The sequence below is a fragment of the Dermacentor albipictus genome, chromosome 6 (assembly GCF_038994185.2).
Source record: "Dermacentor albipictus isolate Rhodes 1998 colony chromosome 6, USDA_Dalb.pri_finalv2, whole genome shotgun sequence".
Taxonomy (NCBI): Eukaryota; Metazoa; Arthropoda; class Arachnida; order Ixodida; family Ixodidae; genus Dermacentor; species Dermacentor albipictus.
The window spans coordinates 28,359,498-28,379,341 of NC_091826.1; the positions used below are offsets into that span (position 1 = coordinate 28,359,498).

At 44.0% G+C, this 19,844-nt stretch overlaps 2 protein-coding genes across 7 annotated transcripts in view; both read right to left on the reverse strand.

The window, feature by feature from the left end:
• Nucleotides 1-19,844, reverse strand: part of LOC135905091 (A.superbus venom factor 1-like) — a 312,000-nt gene that overhangs the window by 105,826 nt on the left and 186,330 nt on the right. For 2 of the 6 annotated variants that reach the window (XM_065436074.1, XM_065436073.1), the window contains exon 2: nucleotides 2,467-2,641. The exons of 1 other annotated variant lie outside the window; for it this stretch is intronic. In XM_065436074.1, coding sequence (XP_065292146.1) covers nucleotides 2,467-2,525 — 59 coding nt within the window. In that variant the 5' untranslated portion in view covers nucleotides 2,526-2,641. Of the gene's footprint in view, nucleotides 1-2,466; nucleotides 2,642-7,312; nucleotides 7,915-19,844 lie in introns of those variants that run through there. 3 more of the 6 variants (XM_065436072.1, XM_065436071.1, XM_065436070.1) reach the window with 3 other exon arrangements.
• The window catches only part of LOC135905095 (uncharacterized), a 35,753-nt gene continuing 34,373 nt past the window's right edge, over nucleotides 18,465-19,844 (reverse strand). The window contains exon 4 of the mRNA XM_065436082.1: nucleotides 18,465-18,642. The gene's annotated coding sequence lies outside the window, so the exon portion shown is untranslated. The remainder of the gene's footprint in view (nucleotides 18,643-19,844) is intronic.

Here is a 19,844-nt window from a genome sequence, read left to right on the forward strand (position 1 = left end):
TTCAAGAGGGGTGATTTCTTATGTGTCATTCGCAGTATTACGCTGTTATCTGTGTTTAGTGTCATTTCTCAGCACCCGCACCATGCAAGAATAGTATTTAATCTACAACATAAACTAATTTGATCATGTAGAGAAACAATATCTTTAAAGAGCACACAATCATCGCCGAAGAATTGAATCTGTACACCACCTTCAGCCATGTCAACAATATCATCTTTATATAGAACAATAAACAAAGAGGACCGAGCACACTTCCATGGTGAACACCCGATGTGGCCTGAAGGCAGCCCGATTTTTCGCCACTTATCTCAACCAATTGTTTTCGGTTAGACAAATAAGCAGAAATCCCAAATATAAACATCTGAGGGAATCCTGCATTTTCAAGATTTAGAATTATTTTTTCATGAGGGACCGTATTGAATGCCCTACGGAAGTCAAGGAAAATTATGTCTACGTGTCCGTTCTTGTCTTGATGCAATACAATGAACTGCAGTGACCCACTGTGTGGCAGTCGAATACACTCTTCTGAACCCGTGCTGGAAGTTAGTTAAAATTGAATGCTTTTCAAGATATGTGGTTATGCTTTTTGCTATAATATGTTGATGTTGATGATGTTAACATGATGATGTTAAAGAAATAGGAAGGTAATTATCTGCAAGTAGACGGTCTCCCTTTTTTATGAATTGGTGCTATTCGGGCTGTTCTCCAGTCACTCAGTAATTCAGACGACAATAATGAAGCTCGGAATATAACAATAAACATTGATAAGTTTACAGCATTTCTCCGGAGAAACAAATTAGGGATCTTATCAGGCCCACTTGAAAATTTCGGTTTTGGGTAGTACACCAGCATGACCAAACAAAAGTCGTAGTTATTAGTAGTCATTTCTAATCAATTGCGGTCATTACAAGCCATCGTCAGCCATACTGGTCATTTCGGAGTCATTAGTAGTCATTACAAGTCATTGTTAACCTCTACCAATCTCAATTATGATGTTATCATTCACTAACTCTCGCTATGAATCATTTCTCATTCTTTAACCTGTTCTTAATCGGTCTTCATATGGCGTGATGGCGCTTCGGCGGGCACAACGACGGTCAGGTCTGCTGACACAAACTTCACCGTGAGCCTACAATGGCTTTCGCCTCAAAAAAAAAAAAAAAGGAGGAAAGACACAGAGAAACAACGTCATCAATTTTGAACTGTTCTCCGGCATCTGTAAGTCCGACCGAGATCCTTTATATCTTGTAATACATCCCACTTGACTGGTCTTTCGTAGTTGAGTACCTGTCTGTCGGCCTCTGCCTGTTCTTCTTCTTCTATTTCATCTTTACTATTAAATATAAAATATGGGAAGTTCAGCCACAGATAGGGAGCCGGCTATATATGTATATTTCTGATGAGCAAAGTCATAGCCGCAACATCGCTTCGCCAATGAGTCGGTCAGCCACACCTAGAGGAATGGCGGTTGAACGTTGTGCGGTCTCTATGGCTTAATTTAATTAGCCTATAATGCATTGTTGATCCCACAAGGTGCGTTGGCTGTGCCGGGACACATTTCTCGCATGTAATCGCATGTAAGCGCATGTAATCGACGTAAATTTAAGGCAGTACGAACGATTATAGCAGGTGATACCGATAAGTTCTTTCGTACTCGCATTTCGGCGAACCCCATCCTGCCACGACACCGGAGCTTTCTTGGCTTCAGGTGAAAAAGAGTATGTATGTGAACGAGAGCATTTCTTTCGATGTGACTAAAAATGTACATATTGGCACAGGAAGTTGGGCGAACTAATCACTTTAACGTGAAGAACGTAGAAACATATCCAAGTGAAAACAAAGTTAAAAAGAAAACACGTATTAAAACTGTATGAATAGCACTGCCCAATGCAGGAAATCCCACAATTGAACGAGGAACAGCTCTTCAAGGGGGATAAACTCGACAAAAATATATGATACGATATACCACACGTGTCACTGATACGAAAGGAAGGTGTGAAGGCTTTATATTAAATGTAATGTTACCACGGCAAACAACTTCCAGAATTTAGCAAATTTTCGGATTTAAGGAGACTCTGGAGAGACTTACCGAGTAATCAATGTACATATTGACAAATTAAGCATTTAGGAACGTCTCCCACCTCACAGTGGATTGACGAAAACCCATAGTTTCGGAAGCGTACTCAAGGGAGAGAAAAACACACCACGCCACTGCGATGCCCTTTTGTATCCTGCGCCGGCACTGCCTCATGTACCGAGAGCAATGCGCTCCTCTAATCGCGTTTTATTACGTCGCGATAGCTCCTGCACCAATCCGCGCTGGGCAGCCAAAGCAATGCTAGCAGTAATTAGTAAATAAACAATAGGTGACTCTACTCCGCGGAGTAAGAGATTCGAGTGCCTCGCATGCAAATACGAGGCGAAAATGTATTTCGGCTTGCCTATGCGTGCTGGGGCACGTAATACCTTTTAGGCAGGGGCAGTGATAGTTGTAATGGTGACTGTATGGAATATCCGGCACGCATTTTTCCCCGCTCTTGGACCGGGGCTTGCAGGTCCGCACGTTGACGTTATCCACGCGGCAGCACAGATCCGATGCACAGTCGCTGTTCTGGACGCACTGATGGTCAACGTCAAACCTCTGCGCAGAACATGGAGTGAGGCACATCACAGCGGTATTCACCAGAGTTCTGATTTACTTCGGATGGGTACAGCGTGTTCCGAGTCCGACTTTGGGGCATGCACCTGTAAAAATTACCCTATGCTCCATCTCACAAATCGTTTGCAGCACTGCCGAAGGTACCAGCGGCAGGCATGTGCAGGCAGTGTCCTTGCGCAAGGGAATATAGTTCCCGGCATAACTTTCTCATCAACGGTAGGATGGATTAGAGAGTGATGTTACGCTTGTTTGGCTAGCAAACTGGATATCTATATTCCGGTGAAGTTCCCTGCCTTTCGTACCTCATTTATTTATTTATCTCTCTCTCTCTCTCTCTACAGGGATAAGAGACATGTAGGATGTTTGCGTATGCCTTTTTGTATAACGCGAATTATTAGTGTGGCGGCGAGCAGAAGACGCGGCGCGGATGAACACATGTCGGCGGGCATTCGTCCTTCCAATTGGCTAAGGAGTTTCCCAGAAACCCAAGTACTGCACATGCCTCGACAGATGGAATGTACTATATACTCTTTTCATTTTCTCTTTAAACTACAATCAATCTGCTACGGTGGAGTAGGCATCCCAAGAAGGAAACATGAGGACGTGGATTCGACTTCCCCACCACAGCGACCTTATTTAGATGAAAGCGAGATGCAAAATCAATGTTAAAAAATAACGATCACTTACCGTGTATTCGGTGCACGTTAAAGGAGCTGATGTGGTCAAAACTAATGCGGGATTTTACACTATTGGACCTGCTACATAACAAGAGCGCAGTTTTGGCGCGTGAAACCTCAGGATTCAGCTTTCTTTGAATGAACCTTAAAGAAATCTGACCACATTCCGATACCCTCTGACTGAAAAAAGAACAGAGCACACCGCCCGCACTGTTCGTACATTTGTATTTGACTGTTACTAAAAACAAAATCGCTATACGCTTCTTATGTCGTCGAATTCGCCCCTCCTAATAGGGAGGTTTAGGTCGAGGTCAGCGCCTGTTTCCCTGTTGAAACATGCGTAAAACACTGAAATTCTCTCGTGAGACTATTGCTAGACCAACTTGAATAAAATTTGCTGCAATTCAGAGGGAAAATTTAAATAATGTATAGTGAAGGAAGCAGAGTTTTTCTGTGGCAACTAGAAGTTCTTGCTAAAATTTAAAAAAATCGGAACGTTCAATCGCAATTAAAGCTCGAGGTTTCCAAACCAACAACTCTGCAATAAGAACTGACATGGAAGTCCTGTAAGCATTATTTGTTAGAAAATCTATGGTGGATAAAAGTCGCTTGAATTTACAGCTTACGTAAACTTCTTGCAATATTTACAAGGGATTTGCAATACTTCTGTTCGCAACTCAGTGGTACATTTCACAGCGGGGTATAAACATCACTTTTCTTTGTCTTAGACTTATTTTTAGTGCAGGTAATAGCATTGTGATATCATTATTTCCATTGCTGACTTCATACGCTTCATACTTCAGTTCAAGGACAGCATTAACAAAACTCACCCTATAGGAAAGTTTGCCGCGTTCCCATACGGAGCACTAAAAAAGCTTTCCTGCGGGTGGAGATTTTTCACACATGTCCAGTATGCTTGCCACAGCTGGCCTTTGGAAATTGTTAATCGCACATGTGAGATGTCGCTTTGTAAGTCCCACACGCCATCCTTTGTCACTATTATGTGCGAAGAGCCGTTTTATTCACGCGTTTCTTGGCCGTGGTCTTTATGCAACCGCGATGACTTACCACAGGTTAACAACTCCCGAAGCATTCAAGATGCGCAAGTTCGTGAATGCATTGCGTGTCGCTTGCGAACGCTGATATACGTACGCTAAATGCTTGTTGGGTGTTCAGAGCGAAGCGAGAGAAAAAAACAAGACAAAAAGAAAATCGTGAGCCGTATGTCGAACGATGATAAATGTTGATTGCCTCAATGAGTGGGCTGCCTACAATACCATTTACTTATACTGAAAGAGCATGCCACTTGCCACAAACAAACAAAACGTTAGAAACGGGATACTCAGATGAAAGCCTGATACGCCACCCGAAACGTAGGTAGCTAGCCCAACGTCAAACATGACGACCGCCTCGCTGTGGTCGACAACAGCATCAATTCGGTGACGATGAAATCCTACTGCCGAGTGTGCTACATCTCCTGCGGTGTTACCACAAAAACATATTGACCATAAATATAGAGAGTGGGTCATGCGTATTCGACTCTCTGAGACGCACCACTAGTAGCAAACTTCTGTTTTCAAACCAAGGTGGTCTTCTAGACACCTACTGCTCGTCCCTTAACGAACGCACAGAGAAGAGACACGCTTGACTAACCACTACGACTAGCGTCGGTTTCAAGTAGGTAGACCTGCATAGCGAAACTTTGACCAGAGTACCTAGGCACCGTGGACTACCCTTGGTTTCCACCCAGTAATTGTGCGCTTGTTCAGAGCGTGGCGCGTTTTCCTTTCAAGACGACCAACTTCAAAACGAACATCAGTACGCGTGTAGAGGCTACTGAGAACATTTACGTAGTTCAATGGGAGGAACAGAATTCACAACACACCGCCTAACTACGTCAGGTGAGGAGAGGAATTTCCTTGACGTCACTGTTCACTCGCGCAAGGCACGAGTGGAAGCTTTGCAACCATGCCACCAAGACTTACATTCTCAACTATTGTCTGGGCAATTTTATAACTTGCAGTCAGTATTGTAATTGGTACAAGCGTACATCAATAACAGCGTTTAAATCTTTAATTTCTGCTAATGAGCAATGCCAAGATTTGCAAACCGCACGCTTCTTATCTCCTTAAAAACATGAGCGGCTGTCTTACATCTGGCATATTAAAGCGACCCTCTCTCAAGCTCAGGGTCATTGAGTAAAAACATCTGTTACAACAAGACTGCTCAGCAATTTCTGCGGGGTGTAATGTGCTTGATTGCGTACAGGTTTGCAAGAGGGCAATATTCGCCGGTATCGTTTCCCGAGTAATACGAGTGAAAGCGTGCGATTTACGGCCGCTTCCTCTCCGTTCGCAGGAGGACGATCGTTCCTGTGCCTGCTCCATGCCAACGTGGACCGGATTCTGCGAGAGTATACGTGTACTTGCGCGTCTGTAATTACCTTTGATTCTTTGCACATGTTTCGCATTATAGTTGTCGGGTAGTCCCGTCTTTTGTACAGCGTTATGAAATAATAAGATTTTGCTGCCCAAATTTTCATTACCCCCTATTAACACTTGGCTTGAATGGTTCGTTGAAAGTGAGGCTCAGTACTCAATCAATAATGATACCAGAAGATCTTGCTACATTATAATAAACTTGCGCCGAGCATCAAACACACCATAAGAAACACGACGTGCATTTAAAGCGCAGACACTGAGCGTAGGTAGACCTCGAACCGTAGTGTCATAACACGGTCGTACGAGGAACCGGATTGTTACACCAACATGGTTCACGCAAAAAAGTACGCGCACGGACTGACATCGTGAAAATCTGCATCAACATAGCTGATAAAGAAAAGCATCCAATGTTGCGAAGTATGCGGTGAGTTCGTGCAGGCTACGCGTTGCCACGACGCCAAGGTAGACGTGGCTTCGCCTATCCACATTTTCGCCTCCCGGTAACTAATCCGCACAATGTTAGGCAGGAAAGAGAATGAATAAACGTGCACTGGGAGCTTCAAGGAGGTTGCGCCACGCCGTATTTGCACAGAACTACCAAAGGACTCTGGTGGAACGTATACCTAGTGCACCATTGTGATCACCTCCAGTTCAAATACTAACATTTATCTTTAGTCGCAATACTATGCAGTATATGTAGTAGACAGAACGCGGCATGAAGCTACTGTAAACCGTTGTACTGTTATTGGCAGCTTTGATCGTGCTACTACGTGGACTATTTTTAGTATTCCTTCACATTCTTCTAGTATTAATGGCAGCTTTGGTACCACCATCGTGCGCAGTATTTCAACACTGCCACCGTTGATACGAATACTATTATCGCTACTGCCACTAGTACTGATTGTACGCTTAGTAGTCCAACTGCTGACGTTATATAACTGTTCCAGAAATTGCGACTTCTCCGTCTGCCGATACTGCTATTATAATGTCTGCTACTGCAAAATACATCTAATAGCAGTAATACTTATAATACTGCAATACTTATGACATAAATGGTGCCACGATCACTGCTAGTGCTACCACCAGTATTTCCACTACCGTTATTACCTTCACAACTACTATTAATACTGTTATTACGATCAGTTTTCCAAACACCAGTACCATGTCCTGCTACTACCTTTCTTGCCACTACTACAATTATCTCATACACTAATTTTGCTACTTACTACTTCTAATAGTCGTATTTGTGCCACAAAAATTACTACTACTACTACTAATACTAATAAGAAGAGTAACAGTACCAACAACTACTACTACCACTAGCGCTACCACTACTACTACTACCGCAACCATCAATACAATATAAACTTTAAGTATCACAGCTACTGATATTGCTCTTAGATTCGATGCTACTATGTTAATACTACTACTATTGCTAGCTACTACTACGAGTATACAGTGGAGACACCACTACCGCTGCGACGGCAATAAAGCTGCTACTATTGCATGCGCAAGGCATTACCCGCTGTGCCCACCTGAATCGGAACATGATGTCGGGCCGCTGGCGTAGAATTCTGACGGAACAGAATGTCGTGCAGAGGTGCTCTTTCATCGTCAGGCGTCAGCTCGATCTGGCACCCCGCCGCAAATTCGTCCGCCAACGCCGCGCAGGCACATACCAGGATCACGGACAACGGACAAGATGCCATCGCTGAACGCCGCTACTCAACTGAGCGGAGGTTCCTCAGGACCAGATGGGTCGACTTGGCAATGACGCGTGGGGAATTCAGACCGACGCTCGATCTTGTAAGACGTAGAGAAGAAAAGCGAGCTGTCTTCGAAGCGATCCGACAAAGAATGCGCTACACACCGAAACGCAGGGCGTTCACGCACCGGTAGTCCTACCTTTTCGGGTACGAGTGTGCGAGACGGACGTGATAAAAACAAGCGAGTCGTGGAGGAGGCGGTCAGTTGATGACCAACGAGATACTGCGACAGGCTAGCTCTCTCAAGAAAGTGACGTCGCAGTGAGCAGTTACCTCCGCCGAGAATCTCTCTGACCCCTCGAAGAAACAAGGAGACTTTTACACCTAGCCCGCCGGCATACAGAACCGCCGAGGGGCCACAACTGCTCAACCCTTTCCGCGACTCCCTCTCTCTTAAGCGCTTAATAAAGAAGGTAGTGGAGGAGAATGGGAAGAGGAGCACACGCATTTGATATAAAGCCACTTCCGGAGCAGCAGTCGGAGGCTTTTTCACATTTTCTCGTCTGCGTCAGCTTGAAGGCGAATAAAAAAAACAAAACAAAAAATAATAAAGATGTGGGGCTACGGTCAATGGCATCTGTGGTTCAAGCTAGATTGGGCGTAGGATATTGGTTGTTCCTCGAAGGCAACCTTGTAAGCAACCTTATTTCGCAAGACAGCCTCCTTTGACGGCAGCTACGCCCTGGAGAAATCGCACTGCACAGCTGGCATTGTGTCTGGCAAAGGGCGTTGACGCAATTGCGAAGATAGTGGACAGAGCCTGTATCATTACTTATTTGGTCGTTGTTCTTTAGCCTGCTCTAAACACTACTGTGAAACCAGTGCAGACGTTGTGTTGACTTCCCAGTACCTTCTGTGTCCCGTTGACTTTTCTCCGAGGACCTACGAATTCCAGTAAAGGTGCAAGCAAAAGTGTTTCGCCTTCGTAGCAAAACTCATGGGCAAAGAACACCATAAAAGAGATATAAGCGGACAGCAGTCACCCTAAACTCATACAATATAGGCACGCTGTGATTCCTTATGAGTGCGTTTATGAGTGCGTTTATTTTTGGAACTAGTGGTTGACGATTGTCTTTAATCGTCGTGAGTTAGATCCCCGGCCACGACGGCCACATTTTTCAGGGGGCGAAATGCAAAATCTCTCCTGTATTTAGATTTGGCTGCCCATTAAAGGATTGTGGGTGGTCAAAATTAATCTGGAGCCTTTTACTACGGCGTCATGTCATAGCCCCTGCGCAGGTTTAGGACGTGAAACCCTGTGAAACAATCAGCAAAACAATTGCGTCTACAGCGTATCACACAGGAAAATGCTAATTTTAAACACGTGATCATGCACCGAAAATTTGAAACGAAACATGTACAGCATTCTTCGACTGTACGTTGACTAGCTATAAACATCTGAATTCGTTTTAGGTCGTGATTCGTCATGATTCAGTGACCAGGGGGGTCCAACCCAGTGTTTCACTTCTTAGTTTAACAAAGATGTCAAGTTGAATACCTAAACTCCACGAAGTACTGAGGCATCGTCTTAGACGCGTTATAATTGCTCGTGCCTGACACAACGAAGGTTTATTTCAGGGTTACGCTGGCTAGATGGGATAGCAGTTATGTACGTGGCGTCCATCCATCATGAAGTCTTCTCCGGCTGTAAATGTGCGGCTGTGACGCGCACGATTCGCCGACACAAAACGAGCTGTTGGCTCTTAATTCTTTATCCCCTTTAGCGCAGCTTTGGATAACAGCCCGTTGTCTTTAAAACGAAGTCATAAAAGATGTTACATTATTTTTAACTTTGACAGTAAATTTTGCTTTGGCCTTTGCGTGGCATTGCTCTTTATATGAAAATCTAGCTGTGAAAGAAAAAAAGAAGTCACACGGCTAGAGTTATTTATTGTTTCCACTGAATAAGACAGCTCAGACCATAATTTTCATTAAAATTGTAGGGTTTTAGGAGCCAAAACCACGATTTGATTATGAGCCCTGCCGTAGCAGGGCACTCCGGAATAATTTAGGCCACCTGGGGTTCTTTACCGTGCAATGAAATCGAAGTACACGGGTGTTTTCTTATTTCGCCCTCATCGAAATGCGGCTGATGTGGGAGACTTCTATGTTTGAAGTAACCCGCCATGGTTTCTCAGTGGCTATGGTGTTGGGCTGCTGAGCACGAGGTCGCAGGATCGAGTCCCAGCCACGGCGGCTGCATTTCGATGGAGGTGAAAACACCCGTGTACTTAGATTTTGGTGCACGTGAAAGAATCCCAGGTGGTCAACATTTCCGGAGTCCTCAACTACGGCATGCCTCATAATCAGAAAGTGGTTTTGTAGGTAAGACCCTATATGTAGAAAAAAATGTTTGTGCTACTTCTGCATTCCACAAGCCTGCGCGCATTCTCGTGTTGCACCGACCTAGCTGCTGCGCAGTTGTATATGCAGGACTTGAAATCAAGCTCATGCAAAGACCTCTTGCTTCCTTTTCAATCAACTTTTTCTTCTATTGCGTACTTTTCATTTTTCTGTTAAGCGCCCGTAGATATACAACACAAACATTTCCCATTGGACCTTGGGGGCGGAACATATATCATGGTCGAGCACTTGAAGGAGTATTTCAATTATCTTTCAATTATGTGAATCAATGACCCTGCTACTAGTGGTCCACAAAGAATGCCCTGTCCAATTAAAATTGCGAATTTTCTGTCATTATTCGGCAGATTTGGAGGGTCTAAACAAGAGTGACACGGAGATTCTGAAAACCTGTGTCTTACATGCGTGCTCGGCAAAGATAGCCATGTCGCTAATTGGCAAAGTCATTGACTCATGTGTACTAATTGAGTGTATTTACAAGTGATTGCACGACAGATATTTTTGTCAGCAGCGGTCGAATGGCACAAAAACTGTAAGCAAAACCCCCAACCCACCCCCGCCCCACCAAAAGAAAGAAAAAGGTAGAGAGCAAAGTCGTGTGTGACCAAAGTGATCCTAATTAGCAGCTACAACTAACCAATCGTCACATCTGTGCAGCTACATGTTACAATGGGGTGCGTTATGCATGCCCTTCAAGTGGAATCATTGGTACAGAAGCTCGCCTCAGTTAAATGGACAACCTGAGACAGCGTAAATCACCTATGGCATAAAGCACTAATTCACTTATTCTACTAGATTAGGTGGAGAGCGGGGTGGTACTTGGACTGAAAATCAACATGGATTATTGACTAATTAACAAAGGTTGCATGATCACCTTCCCAACTAATCACATTAGAACACATATTGCAATATACGAACGGAAGCGAGTGATTTCACGAGGACACATACACTTGGAGTAAATTTTGAAGCTAGCACCAGTTTTGAGATACGCGCTGTCAAACCTAAAGTTTAAACCAAAAGAATACTGGAGCAAGTATGGATTTCATCGCAAACATTGTCAACACCCATCTCTGAATTACTGTCTTCCTTAGAAATCGGTTAAAGTGGATGTGAGATTCGAAGTCACTGGCCACGACTTGTCTATTCCAACTGTGCCATATAATAAAATTTGTCTAAAATTTAATAAGAAATGGTTAACTAGTCAATTATTTGTCTTGATTTTCTCATGCAAATCATGTCTACCTCAAAGTAACTGAGCTCAAGAAGTAGATTTGTGCTTCAAGTCACAATTGAGTTTTAAAAATTCTGGTAATGAATAAAAATAAGTGCACGCCCCATAACAGGTATGAGAGCTCCTATGCCGGCACGGCGCTGTTAACGGACATTTCTATCCCAGCGTGCTAGATCGGCATAAGCCGAGTTTAAGGCGCCGAAAGAAGCCGCTGTACAAAACAGCACACCTGCAACTTACCTTACTACGAGGTGGCTTAAAGAGCGCGCAAGATGAAATCCCGGTGGCGCCACCCCATTTCACTGCTTGACAAGTGTAATATAACCCATGTGCAGCGCATTGGCTGCTCGTTAGAGAGCACCAAGTGGTCAAAATAAATCCGAACACCCCCACTATCACTTTCCTCATAATCAAATCGTGGCTATGGCAGGAAAAACTCGAGATTCGCATTAACCTTATTTACCAGTTCTCCTAAAGTATCGCTATTTTCAGCGCGTCAGAGTTCGCGGATTGAGATTCATGACTTGGTCAACCAACGCCGTTGAAACAAATGTAGGCCAGCCACAATAAGCGGCTCAAATCGGTGGCGCCAGCGAAAGCTACGCGGAAATCGGCGTGCATCCCAGAATGCAAGAACCCAAGAATGAGCGGGCGCTCGGGAAGATCGCAATATTTTAGTAGTGTCGACCAGATCTGCAGTCGATTCGAAGAGCGAGTCACTTTAGCTTGTAGACATTCATCACGCCGTCACCAAACTCTAGTAAAAAGCATAAAACAGGTACTTCGCACGCAACCAGTACGAGTGAAATAACACGGTGCCGAAACACGGTGCCATAACAGCAAGCGTGTGAATTAGAGCGAGAACCAAGGAAGCTCAGATTAAAGGCGGCAATATTCTGCAACGGTGTTACTGCGCCACCGTGATATTGAAGAATAACCAGCATTCCAAACAAATTGTTTTGGGCTACTCAACTTTGCCTGATCGCGCTCGAAATCGCAAACAATGCGCAAATGGCCGTGCAGTTGGAGATTAGGCCACGCAGTTCTATATCGCCAAACGAGCGACATTTGTTGAAGCCGTACAGTTTCGGCAAGTTTAGGAACTCTGCCCTTTGTTACCTGCTCCGCATCCTGCTGCTCTAGCACTAACACATGCAAAATGGTATCATTATAATCTTGGGCTACATCTTTAAAGGAGAAAGAAAGCAGCGTCGTTGCATGAGTAGCAGGCGGAAGCGGAATATTGTGCAGAAGCCATGCACTGCGGGAATCAATGTTATGCGAATCATGTTGCAGGTACCTGACGATACAGCGTTTTTTACGAGATGAAGCAACTTATATGCGTAAATTGAGATGTGTGCGTGGGTCGGGAGCGCACGTTTGTGTGACGGCAGCAGAGTGACCACGACCCCATCGAAGACGATCGCATGAGAGCCAATACACATCTACGCTGACAGGACGGCGCCATCTTTCCACATCACGATTGTTAAGCTCTACGTCCACAGTTCTAGGTTCTACAGGACGACCGATTGTGATTGCGACGTCATGAGAAACTACGTCTTATAGAATAGTACGTACATGTGGCTATGCCATGTGGTGCGTGTGAAAAAGACGATGGCATTCGTACTCTGGCAACGATATGTTAAAACGTGATGAACATGGGCTATCATGAAGTTGGTATAACGTCGCCCAGTTTGTCCTAGTGCAAACCAGTACAAGGAAAGTTCTGGGGAAAGTCGGTCTCATATCCCTTACAAAAGTTTTTATTGAAAGTCCATGGACAGTCTATTGACATTTGTTTATGAAGTCCACAGACTGTCTATAGACATTTATTTATACTAGTCTATAGACAGTCTATAGACTTTGTATCAACAAATCTCCAAATGTATAGAAAGGCAAGGTCGTCTATAAAAAATCTATAGACTTTCTATCGACAGTCTAAAGACTGTCGATAGGGATAGACTTTATAAAGTCATTTCTGTATGGGCACAGCCCCAATTGAAGCGCCTTGCAGTTTTGCACGTCGAATCAAAGCGTGACCTGTTAAAAGAAAAGAAGACGAGATTGGGGCACGTGATGCACACGAAGAGTATTTCAAAAAAGCTGGCTGCCAGTGGAACGAGAAACGGGGGCGTTGGATCTTCACTTAGATTTATAATATATGACCGACAAGAAAGGAAACCGAGGGCCTTCATTTTTATTATAAATTCATAATAAGCCAGCAAGCAAAGACACCAAGAACAAGATAGGGGAAATTAGTTGTAAGTACAAGTTATATTGAAGAAATTATAAATTCATGCATATGAAAGTGGACGAAAAAATGCCTGACTGCTGGTGGGATACGAACCCACGTCTTCGCATTAAGCGTGCTATGCTCTTACAGGGTGTCTACCAAGCTGACATTTCCAAATTCCCTCAGTTTTCCAGGTTTTCTCTGAACACCTTTACAAAATACCCTGAATGAGCCAGAACTTGGTTTTATATCAAGACAGGCTGACACCATGCTGCCCGATGCTGTCACTCTCTAGTAAGCATGTTTAAACAAAAAATGACTTATTACAGTTTGAAGAGTAAGGAGTAATATCTATTTTATTTAACAAGAAAAGAGAGCGGACACCGAAACAAATGGTAAAACCCATTCCAAATTGATTCGAGCATTTTCAAATGCGAATCAAAAGGAGGTGCATAAATGAGTAAATATTTTTGAATATGAGCTATTTCTATCAACTGATAGCAAGCTCATCGGTGTGAGACCCGAACTTTGTCACAAATAAGATTCTCTCTCAGCAGCTAGAAAGTCAACCTAAACTGTCCTGACATACTCTCAGCCCGTGCACAACATCTCAGTGGTTGGTTTTTGTGCTTTAAATAGTTTATTTTGGTTTGAATGAGGGACACCTGCATCTCGGCCTCAGCCAACACTTTGTTTTATAAGCTCATGCTCCTTCAAAGAGGCGGCGGCAAGCTTCCTTTCCCTTTAATGCCTCAGTGCGTGGGTCCTTTCTGTTCTCATCCTCCTTCTGCCACACGTTCACACCATGGGTCATTTCAAGCATCCTCTGGGACAGTCGGACAGTCATCGTCCGATTTTTTGGACTCCCTAGAGGCCAAAACATCCCAAAAATCAGGCAGTCCATAAAAATCAATGCATGTCTTTAACAGCCCTTAAGATCTTAAATTGCCACATGCACGCACGAAAAAGCTCTTAAGGCGTGCCAGTACAGTTATTAGTCATATAGGTGCTCGTACTGCGACAGGAGGCGGGGGTGCACGCGTGTATAATTAAGGAATACATACTGTGTCCCGTGAGTTATCCTTCACCGCGTAACAGTGTTGTGATAAGGCAAAGCTAACTTTAGGAGACTGGTGTTGCGCAACGTGTTGTGCTCTGCCAGCTTGGAAGCCAATCGCAAGGATTACAAAAGCGGAGTCGGTGCCATTGCTGACAGCGGCGAACTCTTTCAATGAAACATACAGCAGCGCATGCCAAGAAACTTAATAACGAACGTAGAAGCACCTAGGCCTAACATTGCCAAAGTGGTGGCTACGGCTGCCAGCGGATCTGCGTGCGAGAGTGCCGGTTTGAGGTGTCAAAATAAACAAAATGGTAGCGGTGATGGCTTTGATTATTGCCTTTCGAGACCTGCAGTCAGGTCAATACACATTGACTATATGGAGTACGTGGTGGTGCCGCAAAGCCGTGCGAATTATCAGGCATGATGGAAAAATCAGGCGTCTGGAAAATCGGTCGTTAACTGATCTGGTAATACCTCGTGCCGATGACACGGCGTCAATGACGATTCATTGCAATCCCTCTATTACTGGAGCCAGCGTTAACACGACTTTCGTTCCCTTTCAACAAAGTTACAGCTAAGTTTCCCTGATAAAAGCACAAATTCCCTGAGTTTACCCTGAGTATTTCCAGACTATTCAAATTCCCTGAGAATTCCCGCTTTTCCCGGTTGGTAGACACCATTTCTCACCAATTGAACTGCTTCGGTGATGTTTTCCCACCTACTTTGTGGGATATTTATGTTTTTGCTACTTGATATCACCTTGGCTAACAATGAGGTATGGAATTCTGTTACCATGGCGTAACGATTAGTGCATAAAAAATTTTGGGGGGGATACTGCAGGTCCCGGGAGCATGGCCTTCGCTGCGCAGACGTTGTATGCGCGGTTGTAGCCGTCAAGTGTTGGTGCGACAACTGTGGAAAGCGTTACACGTGAGCGGTGTGACCTTTGCCAACACTGCCGTGTGCCTGTAGGCGAAGACTCAAGGATGAGTCGAACGCCGTCAGCGCGATGTTGGGCCGAGAGCTACAGGGCTGATATTTGGTAGCGATGCCTTATGCCTTCTTTTATGCTACTCTTTATCATTCACCACACACGGCTGCCTGATCCCGTCGATAATGTAGGGATAACGTCGCTCTGACCACTTCCAAGTGCGAAAAGCCTGGAAAAGCATAGAATCGGAAAAGGCATCGCCATTGTCGAGGCGATTGAGGGCGACATTGGCTGGTGTTCTTCACGAGGCTGCAGAGAAGAAAGCGGTAAGATTTATTTCAATGGTCGTCTAAGGATAATGAACGATGACATGTGCAGTTGTTCAGATTTGCACATTTCAAGGCGGTACAAACACGGTGGAGTAGACGCCTCCAGTGTTCAGTCAAAGTTTGGTTCATTTCGCTTGTGCCGTGTATAAAGGCAGCGAACGCTAGAGGCGACGGCAGCGAGGGTTCGGGTTAGGGCGGAGGATACCGCGCTGTGGTAGTCTGCCTTGCTCTTTAAACGAACCCCTAAATTATACGAGACCCACGAAAAAAGTATCGCAGTGTAAAAGCTATACAAAAGCAACATCAGTGGTCTGTACGGCGTGGCACGCCCAGGAAGCACAGCGTACTTTTGTGCATCGATGGCGCTGTGACCCGAAACTGGAGCAGCTGGCTGCAAAGGAACGTGCGTGCGGAGATGGGGAAAAGAACGAGGCTCACATGTTGCTGGGCTACAGGGGACAGCAAGTGCCGTTTATTCGGCAGACAGAACCTTCTTCGCGTAATTGTCGAGTACATTAAACCAAGACTTCGCCAATGGGACAAAAATGAGACTTGTTATTGTTTTCCTTAAGACATTTAAGTAAAAGGCGTGTACTTCAACGAAAACGAATAATTGCAATTGCGAGCCTCTTATAATTTCGCAATGCGCCTTAAAAATCGGCGAAAGGCTTTTCTAATAACCGGGAAAACTAATGTGGACTTGTAAGGTGGCGAATACGAACTACTTCTTGATGTTCTGGCTCCATAAGCGCTCTACGTAGCGGATTTATCAGGACGCATCTGCCATGCAACGTCAGCTTTACGCAATATCTAATCGGTATTACTGGTAATATATATATATATATATATATATATATATATATATATATATATATATATATATATATATGTGTGTGTATATATATCACATGCACCGCTTCTCAAAAGATCTACAGGGTTAATTGGAGATTAATAGGAGAAGCCTTCGTCCAGGCAGGGAGTATAAAATCGGATAAAAATGACTGCGAGCCAAATTCAGTGCCGTTAGAAGGAGATTACAGCGATGTAAGCACACGCGCAGTCACACGATGACCGGTTTTTGGAGGGGTTTTTTGTCAGTTGCGCAGCGATACAAGTGGAGAGCTGTGACGTAAAGGGTCATGTAATGTGCAGATCGTACTCGATGGCATGACGTCACGCTTAATCAGCTACGATAAAATTAGTATGGGTCCCATATAGCGCATGTGTATTCTCACGCGACAGTGTAGGCCAGGAACCGAAGACATCTATTTAGTTTCATGTGAAGAGGAGGTCTGCTTTTTATTCGCAGCCCATCTGATGGGAAGGTCCTCCGTTCTTCTGACCGAGGATGGAACATGTCATCGTGCAACGTGCCAGGAAGCGCTGGAGCGCGTAGCGCTATATACCACGTTTTTAAAGCTTGAAACTATTAGGATTTGTTTCTTCATTACAGAGGAATGTCTTTGAAAACGTTACCTGTGTGAATATTATCGTCATCTCGGTGCCCGGAAAGTCCGAAGATTGCTTCTCCTATCTGTAGTCACCCAAGGAAGCCAGAAAAGCACAATTCCTGCTTCCGTTTGCAGAACACAGAAATATCTCTCAATTTCGCTACTGTTTCGCTGATTCGATCGCCTCTGGTTGCCCATCTCTGCGTGCCTGATCTTTAGACATGTTACTAGGGGTGGGCCGTGCAACCCGGACGAAAGACAAAAAGAAGTACACGATACCAGCACAGACTAACTACTCGTCTATTTGTTCAAACAAGTGGCTTAAGTATATAGAAAAAGTAAGCACGTGTAAAGTGACGCTTACAAGGGTGAAAGGGTGTTAGCCTATCTTGCCATTCAGAAACTCAGTTTCCTTATTCTCCAGAGGGATAGAATTCTGGCTAATGTATGCGCCTGAGGTTACATGCATGAAGTAGGGTTCCACAATCTCGCGGTTGATTTCAACCATACTTTATACAATATTTTGGTTTGTTCAAAAAAGGTTTGCATATGCAACTGCGCTCGTGTCGTATCGCATAAGACTGCGCTCGTATTGTGTACTTTCTTTTGCCTTTCTACCGGGATGCAATGCCCACCCTTAGGAATATGTTTAATCACCAACTTGCCCAGCTTGCCGCGGTAACTGATCTTCAGACTTATAACATGACGCGCTTTTTTTTTTGCCTCATACCGAACACTTTGAGGTTGTTACTGTCGGGCCTCGTTACGGAGAATTTCAATAAGAAAAAAAAAACAGTAGTTATGATCCCAGTTGTAACGTTCTCTTCTCTCCCTTATCCCAGTACGTCACTGCGACGTCACAAACTTCAATGTATTTGGTCGTGCGTCTGGCCGGTCGCGGTGACCTTAAAGTTATGTTAAGAGTACCTCAGGTCAGTGTGGGACTTCCTTAGAATACGGCGTGTTCTACGTTTTACGAATAAAGGGGAACTGAGCCCGAGCAAACGTCATCACAATTCATGACGTCACTACGAACTGGTTCGCGAACTTGCGTGGGGCGTCGCCACTCGTGTTCCGCCATTTGCGTTCTTACTAGACAGCTCAACTTATCCTTGTATTTACTGTCTCTTTAAAGTCTATGTTCCCGGTGTATTACTTCGCGGTGAAAGAAGGAACACTAAAATAACATGTCCTTACCTAAGTATCGTTCGTTAGAAATTGTTTGTGAGTGCACGGGGACATCATCAAGCTGGCATATGAGAGATATTCTTATTGTTCGCTAGAGCTTTTGGTACAGAAATGCAAACATAAATCTCATTGAATAAGGTAAATAAATCTAATTTAATAATCGGACGCTTCCAGCGGCTGCGTTCCGCTAAGGCTTGGAAGACTGTGGCCTCTGCTGGGTTCCTGACGTGACGGGGCGTTAACCGTGGCTTCGATGAACGCATTTTCCGTAGTCAAATATGTAAGATCCCTGCGTCAGGAGCTGGCAATATCCTGGGAAAAAATAAAAAGGAGAAAAACTATACTGAGCATTCTGATAAGCTTCATGCATGCGAATGGTTTGCGAAAGAGTGAAAATTGTCTTCCCCGAAAAGCTTTTCCAACGAAAAAAATAAGGGATAACTAAACGGGAATGGAGGAGTTATTTTACGAACACCAGATGGAGCACAGGATGGTGTGCGATTAGAACCCCATGCCCAAATTTCAAAAAAGAAAAAGTTACAGAATATCTTAAGATCTCTGTAAAGAGGTGGATGGCGAAAGCCTACATTTCCTCCTCTTATCATTCGCCTGTTTCTCTTCTCTCTTTTAGTCAATTCTGCTCAGTACTAAACATATTTTGTCATATGTAATCAATGGTCATCACAAGGCGTCATTAGACATGTTGGTCATATCGTATTCATTAGTAGTCATTACAAGTCATTTCAGTCATTATCCATTACTAAGTATCTTTAGTAATTTCTAATGAATTCTAGTCGTTACGTTGCCGTTAGATATATTGGTCATTTCCTAGTCATTACTAGTCGTTACCATTCATTTCAGTCACTATTAGTCATTAGTGCATACTACTAAACCTTTTTAATCATTTGTAATCATTTTTGGTCAATGCGAGCCGTCGTTAGAGATGTTGGTCAAACCCGAGTTATCAGTTGTCATTACAAGTCGTTTCAGCCATTACTAGTCATTACTGGTCACTAGTAAGCATTTTAGTCCTTTATAATCAATTGCGGTCATCAGAAGCCGTCGTTAGACATAGTGGTCGTTTCGTAGTCACTAGTAGTCATTACACGTGATCAGTAGTCCTTATAGACATTACTACTCATTCTCAGACATTTCTCGGCGTATCTAATCAATTGCGGTCATTACAAGCCATGGCTAGTAATACTGGTCATTTCGGATTCATTAGTAGTTCTTACAAGTCATTATTAACCTCTACCAATCTCAATTATAACGTTTTCGTTCACCAACTCTCACTATGAATCATTTGTCATTCTTTAACCGCTCTTTAATCTGCCTTCATATGGCGTCATGACGCTTCGGCGGACACAACGACGGTCAGCTCTGCTGACACAAACATCACCATGAACCTAGAATGGCATTCGCCTTAAAAAAAGGAGAAAAGATACAGAGAAACAACGTCATCAAATTCGAACTTTTATCCGGGATCTCGAAGTCCTACCGAGATCTTTTAAATC